At 42.4% G+C, this 14,938-nt stretch overlaps 1 protein-coding gene across 1 annotated transcript in view; it reads left to right on the forward strand.

Annotated features, from left to right (window-relative positions):
* Positions 1–14,938, forward strand: part of LOC139224533 (protein unc-13 homolog C) — an 85,922-nt gene that overhangs the window by 32,434 nt on the left and 38,550 nt on the right. The window contains exons 13-16 of the mRNA XM_070856008.1: positions 3,161–3,317; positions 3,779–3,847; positions 12,095–12,184; positions 13,006–13,134. Of these exons, the coding sequence (XP_070712109.1) occupies positions 3,161–3,317; positions 3,779–3,847; positions 12,095–12,184; positions 13,006–13,134 (445 nt within the window). The remainder of the gene's footprint in view (positions 1–3,160; positions 3,318–3,778; positions 3,848–12,094; positions 12,185–13,005; positions 13,135–14,938) is intronic.

The raw sequence follows: 14,938 nt of genomic DNA on the forward strand, positions 1-14,938 counted from the left end.
ATTTTCTGGATTTGTCAATGGAGTCTGGTGCCTACAAAGAGAGCAATATAACGGCTTTAGTTCTCAGTTGGCTGTCTAAAGACAAAGTAAATTGGTGAAAATATTCTAAATATAGCATACACTTAAACTGATATTGAATGTGTTTTTTTTAGGTATTCTGTTCCCATCTACAGCAGTACATTGCTTAACTTCCATGTTAAGGATTACATCCTTCCTGCTTTTACAAACTGGGGGCATGCCGACCATCTACTGTTGGTAATGCACTGACTATGGATTAGTACCTCATGCAACCCCATATAAAAAAAAACTGAACTAACTTTAACTTTACACTCTCAGGCATCTTTCCTGTAAAAACCGTCCAATACATCTAGATGTTTGGTCGCTACAGGTCACACTTAAAGCCAAAAAAGAGGCCCTGGGGTATATTATTAGCTTCTGAATTAAAGTAAACACACAGATTATTACACATACACATTATTTATATGCAGTATTGTATCTAGAATAACGTTAATGTTTATGTGCTGTATGAATATGTATGGAAATGACAGCCGGTATAAATGGTCATGGGTGGGTAGCAGCTGATTTTAATGTAGGAGACGTTCCATATGGCCTGTGAAGCAGCAGTATGAAGTGTTAAAAAGAGCATATTCTCTTCACTCAGTCAGACAGAGATCCCTACGCAAACCAGGCCTGTAAGGGTCCAGCACTTAATTACTGCTGGGTAGCATTATTGCAAATGTCTTTGCATGTGTGTGTGTGTGTGTGTGTGTGTGTGTGTGTGTGTGTGTGTAGAGAAAGTTAGACAGACATAAACAGAAGCCATAAAGTTTGTGGCAGTAAAAGAGCCCTACTTCAGTCCTTCCCATGGGAAAGATGACTTGCATTGCAGTATTGAGATCTAGTTTGTGCTGGCTTGACATATGTGGATTCACCTCAGTGGAAAACACTTACATTGGCAGTAAGTTTGTCTCGTGGTATTTGTTACCGAATTAAACAAGAAAGTTCAATGGCACACAGTAACATTTCCATTTCTGGATATGAATATGTCTCAGCCCCCCACAATCACTTGATTTACTCAAACTTACTTGATCTATTCATTACTTTACAGTCTTATGTACTTTCTAGTTTTTATAAAGGTTTTACAGCTGTGATGTATGGCATCATTTGCTGCAGATAGTGAAGACACTTTTTAACTACATCAACAGGCCAGTGAACTATTTGTGTACTAAACCTTCCATCAGAAGAATTGTTTGGAACATTAAGAGTATGTTCTGTACTGCAGGATGCACTATGATTACTGTACTACGAATAGACAGAATAGGATAGAAGCAGGGTGATGGGAATGTCTTTTTGAGGATTGCAGAAGATCATGTTGATTGCTTGATCATTTTCTGTGTAGAATTGTCCAGTCGCTGTAGGGTCTCACGCTGTTGTTGGGCTTCACTATACAGTGAATGACACATGGTGAAGACCGCATGTTTCTTTGTCTGTAAAACTATTGGGCTCCTTTCCCCAATGCCCCCCAGTTTCACAGATAGGTGTGAAATCACCCCCGCGCCCAGCTCCACAGTCACCATTGGCCGGAGGGGACACATGATTTTACGACCGCAGGCCCACAAAACCAGTTCACCCCCACTGAACTCTCTCTTTCTCATCGTCTCTCCTAAAGTGGAGAGACCAGCTCTCCCTGCTCTTTCTCATCGTCTCTCCTGAAGTGGAGAGACCAGGTCTTTCCTGCTCCCTCTCCTCCTGCAGAGGAGAGACCAGCTCTCCTGATCTTTCCTGAAGAGGAGAGACCAGCTCAACTCAGCTAAGCTCTGCCTCAGTGTGGTCTGTCCAGAGCAGCCACCTCCTTCATGGTAGCGACACAAGGTCCTGCCTGAAGTAAGCAGATCAGCGCCAGCAGGCACGACCCAGAGTCTGCCAGCTGATAACCAACAACAGGAGCACACCAGCAAGTTAGCACAGAGCTGCTAACTAACAGGAACAAAGGAGCGACCGGATTCCTCCAGCCTGCAACCACAGCACGGACACGAACCACACCTTTCCTCCAGCAACAAGCTGAGAAAGCAGCACCCTCAAGGACACTTCGTCTCCCCTTTTAAGGACTGGTAACAAACTCTAACTGGGCATAATTAGCATAGCATTACTGCATACATGGTTTACCCTTGTTAATGTATTGACTTGCTTTAATGTTCCTTGAGTTTGATTATTGTGATGTGTTGTAGATTACTGTGCATCCATTAAGTTTAGTTGATGTTAGCCTACAAACTAACCATCCTGTCTTAACCTGCACCTTTATCTCTCTCACACACACAGTCTGCAACAGGCCACTGAGGGACAAAGCTAAGCTAACAGCACTTAGCTTTCCTTTGTCTGCCTCTGACCCACACCCCAGGGGGTCTGGCCATCACCATTTGGTCTCTCTCCCCCACCTTTGTGGGACCCATCTCACATTCCTCAGCCTTATCACACACACACACACACACACACACACACACACACACTCTTACACTCTTCATATTATTGTTAGTTTAGTCATAGAGATTTAGTTAGATTGTTTGATTGATTTTGTTTCTGTAACAGCAGATGTCTTTAATACCTACTCTGCTTCAGCTGTACTTACAACCAAAGTACAAGTCCTTAATGCATAACAAATGATGTCCCTGAATTTTGCTCTGTTTTAATAAATGTTTTAGTACTTGCTGTCTCCTTTAATGTTGTACAATTGTGGACACTGCCAACCTCTACACTGTCAAGAACTCCAAAATCCTTCAGCTAGCTATCAATGTGGTAATTTTGGTAGTAATTATTAAATTAATTATAAAACATAATTCCAAATTGATAGTTTAGTATTTTTATGAGACTAAATCAATTAGAACGGCTGTCTTTTCCTCGTTTTTCGAGGTGGTGCCCCAATCGAGGTGGACTTTAATCAAAGTTCATTTATTTTAATAATTATTAATTATCTTTGATAATTATTAATTAGTTCTGATAGCCAAATTGAACATTACCACTTGTTAAAGCACAACACTGTCTATTCTTTCATGTGACTGTTGATTGATCCTTGGTGGAAAAAATATCCATATGTTGCCTATAAATGGCGACAGCACTCTCCCTTATGTTATACAGATAGCTCATAGCTGTTTTTTCTCTGCAGGCATTTCTCCTGTCTGTCTGCCAAATACATGTGTCCTGGTGTGCCAGCAGTGATGAGCAACCTGCTTGCTAATATCAATGCCTACTTCGCCCACACCACCACCACCACCACAACCACTGCTTCTGCTTCTGACCGATTTGCTGCCTCTAACTTTGGGGTAAGTGCACCTCTTACTGTCTTCTATTCTGACATCGGCAGACATTACACCAGTGATATATAGTAACTGGTGCTAAATGAAAATGGGTTATCTATGGTCACCAGTTAAACTTAAGAAGCATCTAGATTTGGACCCTTGACATCGCTACTGTCTGCCATCATTCTCACTTAGTTGTTGTCTACAACAAGTTGTGCACTCGAAATCATCACAATGTCTGAGTTTGTCATTTCTTTCTGATTGAACTTTTAATAAGCTAATGTTGTATCAAATAAGGCATCAAATTATATTTCCAGGCAGTAAGTCTGGCAATGTAGCTAAATCACTCAATTATGTCCCAGGATGTAAAAATTAATCACTGCAGATGTAACAATTCTACTGACCACACGGTGTTATACATTTTTAGATACAGTGCTTTGGGTGTGGTGATACTGAAATGAATCTTGAAATTTTCATCCTGACAGAGGGAAAAATTTGTCAAATTACTGGATCAGCTGCATAACTCACTAAGGATTGACCTCTCAAAATATCGGGTATGTATGAATTCTTTGCATGTGGTCAGTTTGTTAACCGAAATTACGTTCCCCTTAGTCTCTTTGACTTCTGTTACATCAAAAGAAGGATCATTTTTACAATTTGTGTTTAAAATTCACCACACATTAATATCATGTCCACATTAAAATAATGTAGATAGGTTATATTTTCTTGGACCTCATCTCTCTATTCTACATCCTTGAAGGATCTAAAATCTAGGCTGCATTTTAGTATATTAGGTGTTTTTACTTTTGTTGTCATCTAAGGTACCTATCTGCCACTGCCGCTTCAGTGGTGACTGAACTTAGTCTACAGTGCACTGTGTGCTCACTGTATGTGGCTTTGAACAGCAATACATTTACACTTTGTTGTTAATGCCAAATTCGTGTCTGTCGCCCTCCAAACGTGGTTATTGACTTGATTCTCTTCTCCCTTTTATACAGTTCAGCTAAATATCAGGACAAGACAAGGTCATTCTAATCATTAATATCATTCTAGACGTGATTTCATACCAAGATTGACAATTGATGCAGTCAGATGTGCCACACTCAGGTTCATACATAAAGTATATGACTTTGAGGACTTTGTAGTTGGGCAGCACAGTGGTTAGCACTCACAGCAAGAAGGTTCCAGGTTCGAATCCAAGAACATGGGGTCTTGTGCTTGCGTGGGTACTCCAGCTTCCTCCCACAATCCAATCCACTCTAAATTGCCCGTAGGGCTGTGTGTTGGCCCTGTGGTTGGCTGGCGACGAGTCCAGGGTGTACCTTGCCTCTCACCTGAAGTCAGCTGGGATTAGCTCCAGCTCCCCCGCGACTCTGACGGATAAGCAGTATAGATAATGGATGGATGGGACTTTGTAGTCATAGGATGTAATAATACAGGAAGACTTGTCAAAATTGTGATTTGGAAAAGCATAAATTACAGATCGATACATCTAAATCCAGACATATTATAACACGGTGCATCTAGCTATTTACCAATTAATCTTCCAATTATTTTCTCAATTAATTGATTAATCGTTTGGTCTGTAAAACATTCTTATCTTATAGCCCAGGGTAACCTCATCAAGTATCTTGGTTTGTCCAAGAAGTAGTCCAAAAGCGTTCTATTTATTATAATATAACAGTTACATTTTTGGAATTTTTGCTCGACAAAGGACAGTTTTCTGTTGATCAATGTATCAATTCATCGTGTAATCACTGCAGATCTACTACAAACAATGACAATCTTACATTGTTCAACAAAAGCGAAAATGACTGAATCAAATTCCATTTGAAATGACTTAATGATAAATGACTACAAAGTGCTTTTGCAGTTTTCAGCAGACTGTAGCCAGGTGCATAATTATCAATAATCAGCCTACTGTGTCAAGGGGCCTATCAATATCTAAAGAAAAAATGATCCACATGATCCCATAAATAGACCACGTCACGAGTGTGACATCAAACAAACAGCTAAACAGTTAAACGCTACACGCTCCTGCTTGTTCAGGAGTAGCTAGTGGCTGGTACATAATAGTTTGGGTTATTAATCATTACCCCTTTTTAAAAAAAGATTGTCAAATGATATATTTACTTACCTGTATCTTATGTACTTACCTGTACAGGCTAATACAATTGTGAATATTAGTCAGACACTTTCTACTGATACCATGTTAAAGAGCTGTTGGCTAATCAATGGTATAGTCTTTTTTTAAAGTCTTAGTAAGAACTAGTGTTGACTCGATCCGTATTATAGTGAAATGTGGTTCTAATAGTTTGCCCACTGCCACTTACAGTATATACATGCTGGGGAAATACACTTTAACATTACAAGTGATGTTTCATGCTCCACTGAGTTGGTCACATTTGTATGGTCGATTCGCTGTCTGATATACTTTCATTCTTGGGAGCCATTTGTTTGGTGATTGTCGCTGAATGATGAGCAGCAGGCAACAGTCTGCCTCACTGTGCTGCTGTTAATAGTCTGGCTGATCACTTAGGTCTGCACTCTGTATGAGTTCGATGTGATTAATGTGAATGTAAATCAAAAACTACCCCATCAAATATATATGAGAAAAGGTGCCAATTAAACATAGGATTTATATTAAACAATGGTAAAATGAAGAAAGTGGAATCTGGCAATCAGGCTCACATGTAGGAATATAACATTAACATGAGCAGAGCTGTAGCACTCTTTCTTTCTTTCTTTCTCTCTCTCTCTCTCTCTCTCTCTCACTCACAGATTTGCACATGAGTAGCTGCACATCTCCACACTTCTCCCCAGCTGGTGGCGTTACACAGTGAAGTGTAACTGAAAGATGACCCTCTCACCTTTCATTGTGAAACACATGGCAACGTGTTGTTGAGTGGGTGATGGTTTTAGTCCCCCTCTTCTTTGCCGTGGCTTGCTAACCTGAGACCGAAAGATCCGTCCGTCTGTACACAAATGGAAAAAATAGAGGATGAGAGAGGAACAGTGGGTAAATGGCGAGAAAGAGAGAGGATGTAGTGAGGAAGGGATGAAGAGGATCTGGTGAAAGAGAGGTGGATGAAACAAGCAAAAAGAGTGAGTCAATGGATTTAGGATCTGGACAAACAGGGAGGGAGGGAGCTGGAGGAAAGAGAGGTGATTTGGAAAGAGAGGAAAAGAGAAACAGATGATGAATGAAAGGAGTCACGGTGTGTGCACAACAGAGAAGGAGAGACAGGGTTAAGTGAGGGAGAGATGGCCTCTCTTGTTTCTTCACATGGCCTGCCCGTCTGGTGATGACACGTTCACTGAGAGCAGTCACAGAATATCTCATTGGCTTCACCTGCCAGCACTGCCCTGCTGCTCTCATCAAGGTTGCCACAGACCAGTGGCTCTCACACACACACACACACACACACACACACACACACACAGTTCATTCTCTCACTTTCTTAAGCTGTCCCACATAGCCGGCCTGCCACTGTTGGACAGTAATAAGATTCAGATCGGGCCGCTCTGCTCGTTCACCCTATGGATTTCCCCATGATGACATTTGGGGGGGAGATTGAGTTTGCTTTTATAAAACAGAGTGCTTGAATCAGCAAAGAGGGAGCAGAAGTGCAGCTGCAGATTCCAAAACACAAGGTGTTGTTATCCTTTGTGCAAGCACGTACAAAGTTCATCGGTAGTTGGTTGACCTGTATAAGAAGACTGAAGGGGTAGTTTGAATTTTGGGACGCATCATCAGTAGTGCTCCTCCAGATCCTAGGGTGTTTCGGCCTTTCACACTATACACCCTCACCAGAGGCGGCCGGCTGCAGGGCGATCAGTCCTGAGCCTGCGTCCCATGCCCAATTAGTCATGAGAGTCACCTTGTTGTTAAATGGCAGACATCTCATGGGACTATGCAAAACAGGGTCGTCCTGTTCCCTGAGTCAAGCCTAAGCTGACCGCATACCTCCTGATTTATTACTTGAGGGCCCAGCAGGGGTCCTTCCTCTTCATCCAGAGCCACTGGCTGCTTCTCTCTGCTGCCTCTGATGCAGTTTTGATGGCTGTGCGCAGGCTCTGGCCCCTGATTCCCAGGTCTCTCAGCAGTTTGGTGGTAGATGTTGCCACAAATCCTCTGCATCCAACCTCCACTGGGCGGACTTCCGTGTTCCAGCCGTGATGTTGTGCTTCAGCAGCTAGCTCAGCATAGCGCAGGTGTTTTCGCTCATATGCCTCATCCACGAAATCCTCCCAGGGTACGGTGAGCTCGATTATATAGACCTTTTTTAGGGAAGGGGACCAGAGCACCAGATCAGGTCTTAAGGTGGTGGTGGTGATCTCTGGAGGAAACACCAGTTGTTTGCCAATATCCGCGAGCAGTTTCCAGTCACGTGCTAAGCACAGCTGACCTCTCTCCGATGGTGTGGAGCTGCTCCTGGTTGCTTTAGCCCCTTCACCGACAAAGGCAGTTCTCCTTAGGGGGTTGGATACTGGAGGTGGTAGGGAGTTGATGGAAGTTCGCTTGTCCTCCAGGGTGGCTGCAAGGCTCTTTAGAGCTTGGTTGTGGCGCCAAGTGTACCGCCCTTGGGTGAGACTGGTCTTACACCCTGTTAGTATGTGCCGGAGAGAGGCTGGTCTGGAGCAAAGGGTACAGCCTGGATCATCACCAAACCACTGATGGCAATTGGTTGGTGTTGGAAGGACGTCGTAAGTAGCTCTGATGGTAAAGCTCAAACTTCGTGCTTCCATGGCCCACACATCCCTCCAGCTGAACCTCCTCCTCTCCACACTGTCCCACCGTGTCCACTGTGCCTGTTTGCCAAGGGAGACCGCCTTGGCCCACCTTGCAGACTCCTCCTGACGGCGTACTTCCTCCACCACCATCTTCCTCCGTGCTGGTGCAGTGGCCTTACTCCAAGCTGGGCGGCTGGTTGTTAGACCAAGGCCTCCTCTTCCGTGCTGAACATTCCCCACGATGTCAGCATGTCTGAGCGCTGATGTTGCCTCCTCCACTGCTGTTGCTGGTGTCCATTTGCGTCCAGTAGCCAAGGTTGGTGCGTTGTTCCTCACCACTATGTCTTGGGATTCGTTCAGTGTCATCTGGAGTCGTGTTTTAGTGCACTTGAACTCCTCCGTGAGACTGGTGAGGGGCAATTTGAGGACACCATCTCCGTAGAGGCCTATGGTGGTGAGGCATCGTGGAAGTCCGAGCCACTTTTTGATGAATGCTGTGACTCCTCTTTCCAGCTTCCCTACTGTCGAGATGGGGACCTCATAGACTGCAAGAGGCCACAACACCTGGGGTAGGAGCCCAAATTGGAGGCACCAGATCTTTAGCTTCCCAGGTAGTTGGGTGTTGTCAATGAACTGTAGGCCAGCGCTGATGTCCTTGCGCAGTTGTTTCACCTGATCTCTATCCTTCAGGCTTGCATCGTAGCACCTTCCGAGGCTTTTGACAGGCTGTTCAGATACTGTTGGGATTGGGTTGTCTCCGATGAAGAATTTCAGGTCAGCAAGCACTCCCTTCACCACTGAGATGCTGCGTGACTTAGATGGTTTGATCTTCATACGGGCCCAGCTGATGTTCTCCTCCAGTTTTCTGAGCAACCTCCTGGTGCATGGGATGGTGGTGGTCAGGATAGTGATGTCGTCCATGTAGGCTCTGAGTGGAGGGAGGCGCGCGCAAGAGCCGACTCGCTGTCCACCTACAACCCATTTTGAGGCTCGAACACACAAGTCAAACATCTAGCTAAATGTACCTAGCTAACCTAGGACTCCCTATAAAATGGCTGCCAGGCGCCCTGGTGTGTCAGTCAGAGGAAGACAAAGGGCCAAGCCATGTCATACCTGCTGACGCTGAGAAACTTGGTTCAGGCAGGGCTTCGTGTCGCTGCCATGAAAAGGTGGTCTGGTCTGGTACAGACCACACTGAGCCTGGAGCTCGTAGAGAAAGCTGCAGGCCTGGAACTGGACCCTCAGGGGCCCAGGCGAGAGGAAGTGCAAGCTTTGAGCTGGGCTCCACTAGAGCCCAGGGGGAACAGATCTGAGGTGGGACTGGGAGAGCTTGTAGGGTCATGTGCCACACATTTACCAATGGTGGCTTGAAAGCTTGGTCCAGGGGTGCGTTTAGCACATATATGTGAAATTAAAGGACTCTGGGAAACTGAGTTCAGAGAAGGAGCTCTTTGTTCAAAAGACAAAGAAACATGTAATCCTCACCATTTCTGGTGGGTCCAACAACAGTGTGCTACTTCGGAGATGCCCTTTATAACAAAGCATCTAAAATATATAGTTATATATATATATACAGTATATATATTTAACAAGGTATTTTAACTTTATTTAAATGCCGGTGATAAGCAGTCACTGCTTTGGAGTTTTACACTCAGTGTAGGCTCTGGGCCAACATAATATTCATTGTAGACTAGCAGAAAGACATAGAAGTATAAGCTCATCAGCATCACTCACTCTTCATCCCATCTCATAATGGACTTTCTGTCATCTTTGGAAGGCATTGCTGATGTTGTCTCTACTTCTGGCTTTGAGATGGATGCTGTGCTTTTTTAGTATGCTAGACTGCTTCTGGGAAATAAATCTGTTTCTTTTTGCTTCTTTTTCTTTTTTTTTTCTGCTGATGAAATTGGAGTTTCTCACTTCTGGTCTTTGTGTATTCAGACATTATTGCTGTTTAAAGTAGACGACATTCTATTCTATGGCAGTGTCACTGTTTTTAGAAAGACTGAATGTTGAGATGTTGAGAGCAGTTTTTCTTTAGAGAAAAAGAAATCTGTGAATGTGTGTGAACATTTGCAGTTGTGAAGTAAGGCACTGTATTAATCCATTTTGTATGTTGGTCAGCAACAGTGAGAAGCTGAATTAAAATTCCAAGTTTCTTGTGTTTTGTAAGTAATGCTTTACTTAAGTTATTTAGAGTTGTGATTATAATTGTGATAAATCCCACTCAGATGCTCTACACACATGTAGTCGATCATGATTGCCTTTCTGTGCACCCTTGCCATCTACAATCAAACAGGCTTTCAAATATCAAATTAGATTGGTAGCTGAGATCAAAACATTTCACATTTAGAAACTTGGTATTTGTGAGGAACCATCTACACCCCTTGCAGCAACCATAATTGTCCATGAGTGTCAATAAGCACTTGACTCGACTTGATTTCAATCACTGCAGATACACAGCTAGATTACCTTTTGATGACAGAAAATCCACTGATTAACAGATTTAAAATGTTACAGTTTGGAGCATTTTCTTCATTTAAATGTGTAGAATATGATATAACATTTTATTGCAATTTGAATAAATCATTTAATGTCATTAGTTTGCCATTACTTAAGGAATACAAGAGCCTCAGTGGATTAGTTATCTTTTTTTTTTCAAAATGTCTTCACGCCACAATCTTAATTGGTTTCACTCTGTAAAAGCCGCAAGTCCCACAACTAAAATAAGCAGATAAAACACATTTTGAACTATTATTACAACAGCTCCAGCACAGTGATTTCAGGGTTTATATAGATGGCAGCATTCAAGGTCGCAGTGGAAGCTATAGAATCCATGTTTCAGAAAGACTGATGGTTTCATGTGAGTCTGAAGGCTACATAGATGTGAGATTATTGTAAGAGAAATTTCACTGTCAGCAGAGAGAGAAGGGGTCGCGACTGATGCCATTTGGGCTGGGCTGTGAATGAGACTGGTGGCCGTACTGTAGCTACATGAACGTTCTTTTCTTTACTGAACGGAAGAATTTATATGGGGGGAGGGTGTCAGCTGGGAACTGGATGAGACAGGATGCTTGAGCTTCTTGAATTACATTTTAAAATCTAAACTGAACACAATCTTTCTATTAGAAGCAAATGATAAATAATTAACAACAAATACTAAAGAACGTCTATATTGTTGATACAAAAGTCAGTGATACAAATGGCTCACAACTGGTTTTCTTTTTCTTGCTCTCATCAGCAGCCAAATATAGTAGAACACTCTACATTTGCTTGTGCAGGATGTGTGTCAAGCTTGTTTGCCTGGAGGCTGTTTAATTTATCTGTATTGGGGGCTACACTTTCACCTCTAAAATACAGTGCATCATGACTCTAGAGAAATATACTGTAAACTCTCAATGGACAACTGACTATCTGTCAAACCTTAACAGGCCATCCTTGCCTTTTTCTAATCTGTTAGTTTAGATTTCGAGACCAGCGCCCGGGTCGTATCGTCTGTTTTGTGTTTTTTGCTTCTCTTTTGAAAACTGCATCTTGAATCATTGATCAACCCAGTGAAAACCTCAATGCTGCTCACGTCCAAAAGATGTCAGACGGGTTTTGCTCTGCTGATCTGCTTTGATCTCAGACAGACCTTGTGCTGTCAAGCCACAGGCTGCTGTGTAGATTTTGCTCCATTTCCTGGATCTCTGTTATGCATATGCATTGACTATATCGTGGAGGGATAGAAAACAGGCCCTGAGAGAAGTAGGACAATGTATGGGGCAGTGATGCCTTTCCTCAGGGCTGTCAGGGCTTTATATGCTCCCCGTCATGGTGCTCTGCACTGCCTGATGACTTCATGGCCCCGAAATAGAGGTTTTCATCAGCAGAGACCTCCCTTGTCCACTAAACGATTAGACAGATAATCATTTTGTTATGATTGCTGGGCGTTGCTCTTCAATCAATTTCAGTGTTTTAGCCTAAGCGATGTGATGTGGTGGGTGGGGGTGTGCCACGTTAAAAGGCTGCTTTCAAAAAGACGTCCTGTCTCCTCATGTTGTTTTTGTCTCTCTCTCTTCCTCTAGGATAATTTCCCTGCAGGAAACCCAGAGCGACTTCAAGATCTGAAGTCAACAGTTGATCTGCTGACCAGCATCACCTTCTTCAGGATGAAGGTAGCTGAGCTTGAGCTCGTACAGTATGTGTGTGTGAGCATGGCACTCATTTTAAGAGCAGTTGAAAGAAATATACACATTGCAATACATGATGATGGAGCACAACACTAACTAACCTTTGTAGATGTCTGAAATGTCATTTATGACCTCTCATAACCACCGCAGAAGTGCTGTGACTTGACTGAGTACATTTAAGTTAGGTGAAATCAATTCAAACTCATAATTCTTGAAAACCCGCTTGTGTTTTAGTAGTGTGTTGAACAGAATACTACAGTAAGCCTCTATGTTTACGATGCTTCTAGCTCTGTCTTGTTTCCTCTACCTTCCCTTCCCTTCCCCAGTTTGTCCCGATGTTTCTTCCTCTATATGAAAAGCTTGGATCCGTTCAGTTCTCTTTTGGCGGAAATGGGAGTGTAGCACTGAAGCACTGAGACACAGCTAAGATGGCAGCAGGAAGGAATGAAAACTGTCACTTTAGGTTATCAAAGCTTTCACTCTGTGCCATGCTGAGCTTTCCTGCACATATACAATGCTGCTGCACACACACACACCTAAACGCCAGTCTGGCCACATGTCAATCATGATATACATAATAGATGTAAGAAGGGAAGAGATATCTTGAGATTAATATTTCAAGCATGATATGATATCACTACGTCATCACTCCACTGATGGCTGTTATTGTACATTTGAAATGCATTTAAGACTCTTGTTGGTTTGGGTTCCTAAAATCATGAACAGTTTTTGAATTACTTGAGACCTTGGAGAAGACCTAACCCTGAAAGCATACATTTTTATTGTGTGTATTTGTGTGTGTGCAGGTACAAGAGCTACAGAGTCCACCAAGAGCCAGTATGGTGGTGAAGGATTGCGTGAAAGCGTGTCTGGACTCCACGTATAAATACATTTTTGATAACTGTCATGAACTGTATAACCAACTCCTCGACCAGGTAAACAGCTTACCACAGCTCATATGTCACACACTTCAGTAAATAACTGCCAAATGTATCAATCTCTGTATTCCTCACTATAGCTGTGCGTGGATTCATTCGTGTCAAGAAGATGAATGAAGGTTATCAGGATCTAAGATGTGGATAGTGTTAGAGTCACATTGTGTCAGAGTGTCATGTCAGACCTGGTGTGTGCCTCTCAAAATCTGAATCACCTCCAGCTGCACATAGCAGCATGTTGATGATTGGCCTGTTGGTCAGTCAGTCACTTTCTTGACCCAATTGATTGCCTGAAATCAGGCAGACTTTGAATTTCTTTTAGAGAAGAAGAATGGGGAGAGAAACTGCTCTGAGGGTGTTGGCTTCTTGTTTTGAAGAAAGATTCCATGTGGTTATCACTCATCTTAGGAAACACCGATAACGTCGTTATGGTTGACGATATATAAATAAAGATTGATCGATTGATCGATTGATCGATTGATCGATTGATTGAAAAGTAAAATAATTAGCTTTCTTTGTTTAAACAGCCTGAGGGGTGTAAACCAATTACCAAACTGGAGAGTTAATTAAGCTAATTCCATCTTTGTCCACCACCGTTTTCACATCTCCATCAATTTTTCTCAATGGCAGTTTCACCCAAAACAAATCTCGCTGTGACTTTAAATTATGTTCACACACACAAGGGAGTCATTGACATAGAGGGTACAACACATTACAGACCCCTGATTCTCTACTTAGTAACAGTGGTCTTGCTACACAAGAGCTGACATGGTGGCCAGACAGGCAGTGTAATATGCCAGCCACAGTGAGGCATCTTGCATAACACAATAACAAATCTCTCTGCTTCTGCCAGGGATTAAAATAGCTAGGGGGAAGAGGGGCAGGGGGAATCTAGATTTACAGTTTCTTAAGACATGTCAGGAAAGGCAGGGTTTTGAAAAGCAAGAAGAAGGGGAAATGGACAGAGGACAAAAGAATCATGGAAAAGGGCAAAAGGAGAAACAACTGCATTTTGTTCTTCTTGCTCATCTTTTGTGAAGAGTTCATGTACCCTCCGTTTAAAGCTGTTTTCGAATATACAATGCTTTATTTTATTTTTCCGTTTTGTTTGTTGTGAGAATCAAAAAGCCTGGATATCCATGTGCTCTTCCCTTGTTCCTAAAATTGGCACTTGGAATAGAGATTAAACCAGCACCCGTGAACAATTAGTTTTTTGTTTTCATTGTTATATATATACACTCATATTATCTGCCCTTACTGTGTCTCTACAAAAACATTGTCATTGCCTATGCTTGCTAGAGCATAATATAACCCATATATTATTATATTGGTCATCTAGGAGCAGGCACCTGCAGACAATGTTATATTCTAAATGCGTTGATATTAACATGCCTTTTAAAATGTGCTGAGCAACACAAGTTTTCCAGCTTACACAGACCATGCTCTTTATAAAATGAAATATTTATTACACAGCTAATAACTAATAGACACACATTATCCACTAAACATATAGATGAATCAATGAATAAATACAGCTAGGAAGTAGGCGTAATGAATGAAAGAATGATCAAATGAAGAAAAGCAAAGCGATACAGTAAACCATGAATGAGTGAAAAAGTGAATGAATTGATTGAACCAAGACGTAAATGCAGCAGCATATGAAACTCCCGCAGTAGGCCCAAATACCAAATGAAGCTTGATATTAAACAGATGCGTTAATTAGTGAAAACCAAGTGCGTACCGTTTATGATTTTCACTGTAGGAAAGTTCAGCAACTCAGAAACTCACAAGGAGATTATTGGGT

The sequence above is a fragment of the Pempheris klunzingeri genome, chromosome 1, assembly GCF_042242105.1.
Source record: "Pempheris klunzingeri isolate RE-2024b chromosome 1, fPemKlu1.hap1, whole genome shotgun sequence".
In the NCBI taxonomy this organism is placed as follows: Eukaryota; Metazoa; Chordata; class Actinopteri; order Acropomatiformes; family Pempheridae; genus Pempheris; species Pempheris klunzingeri.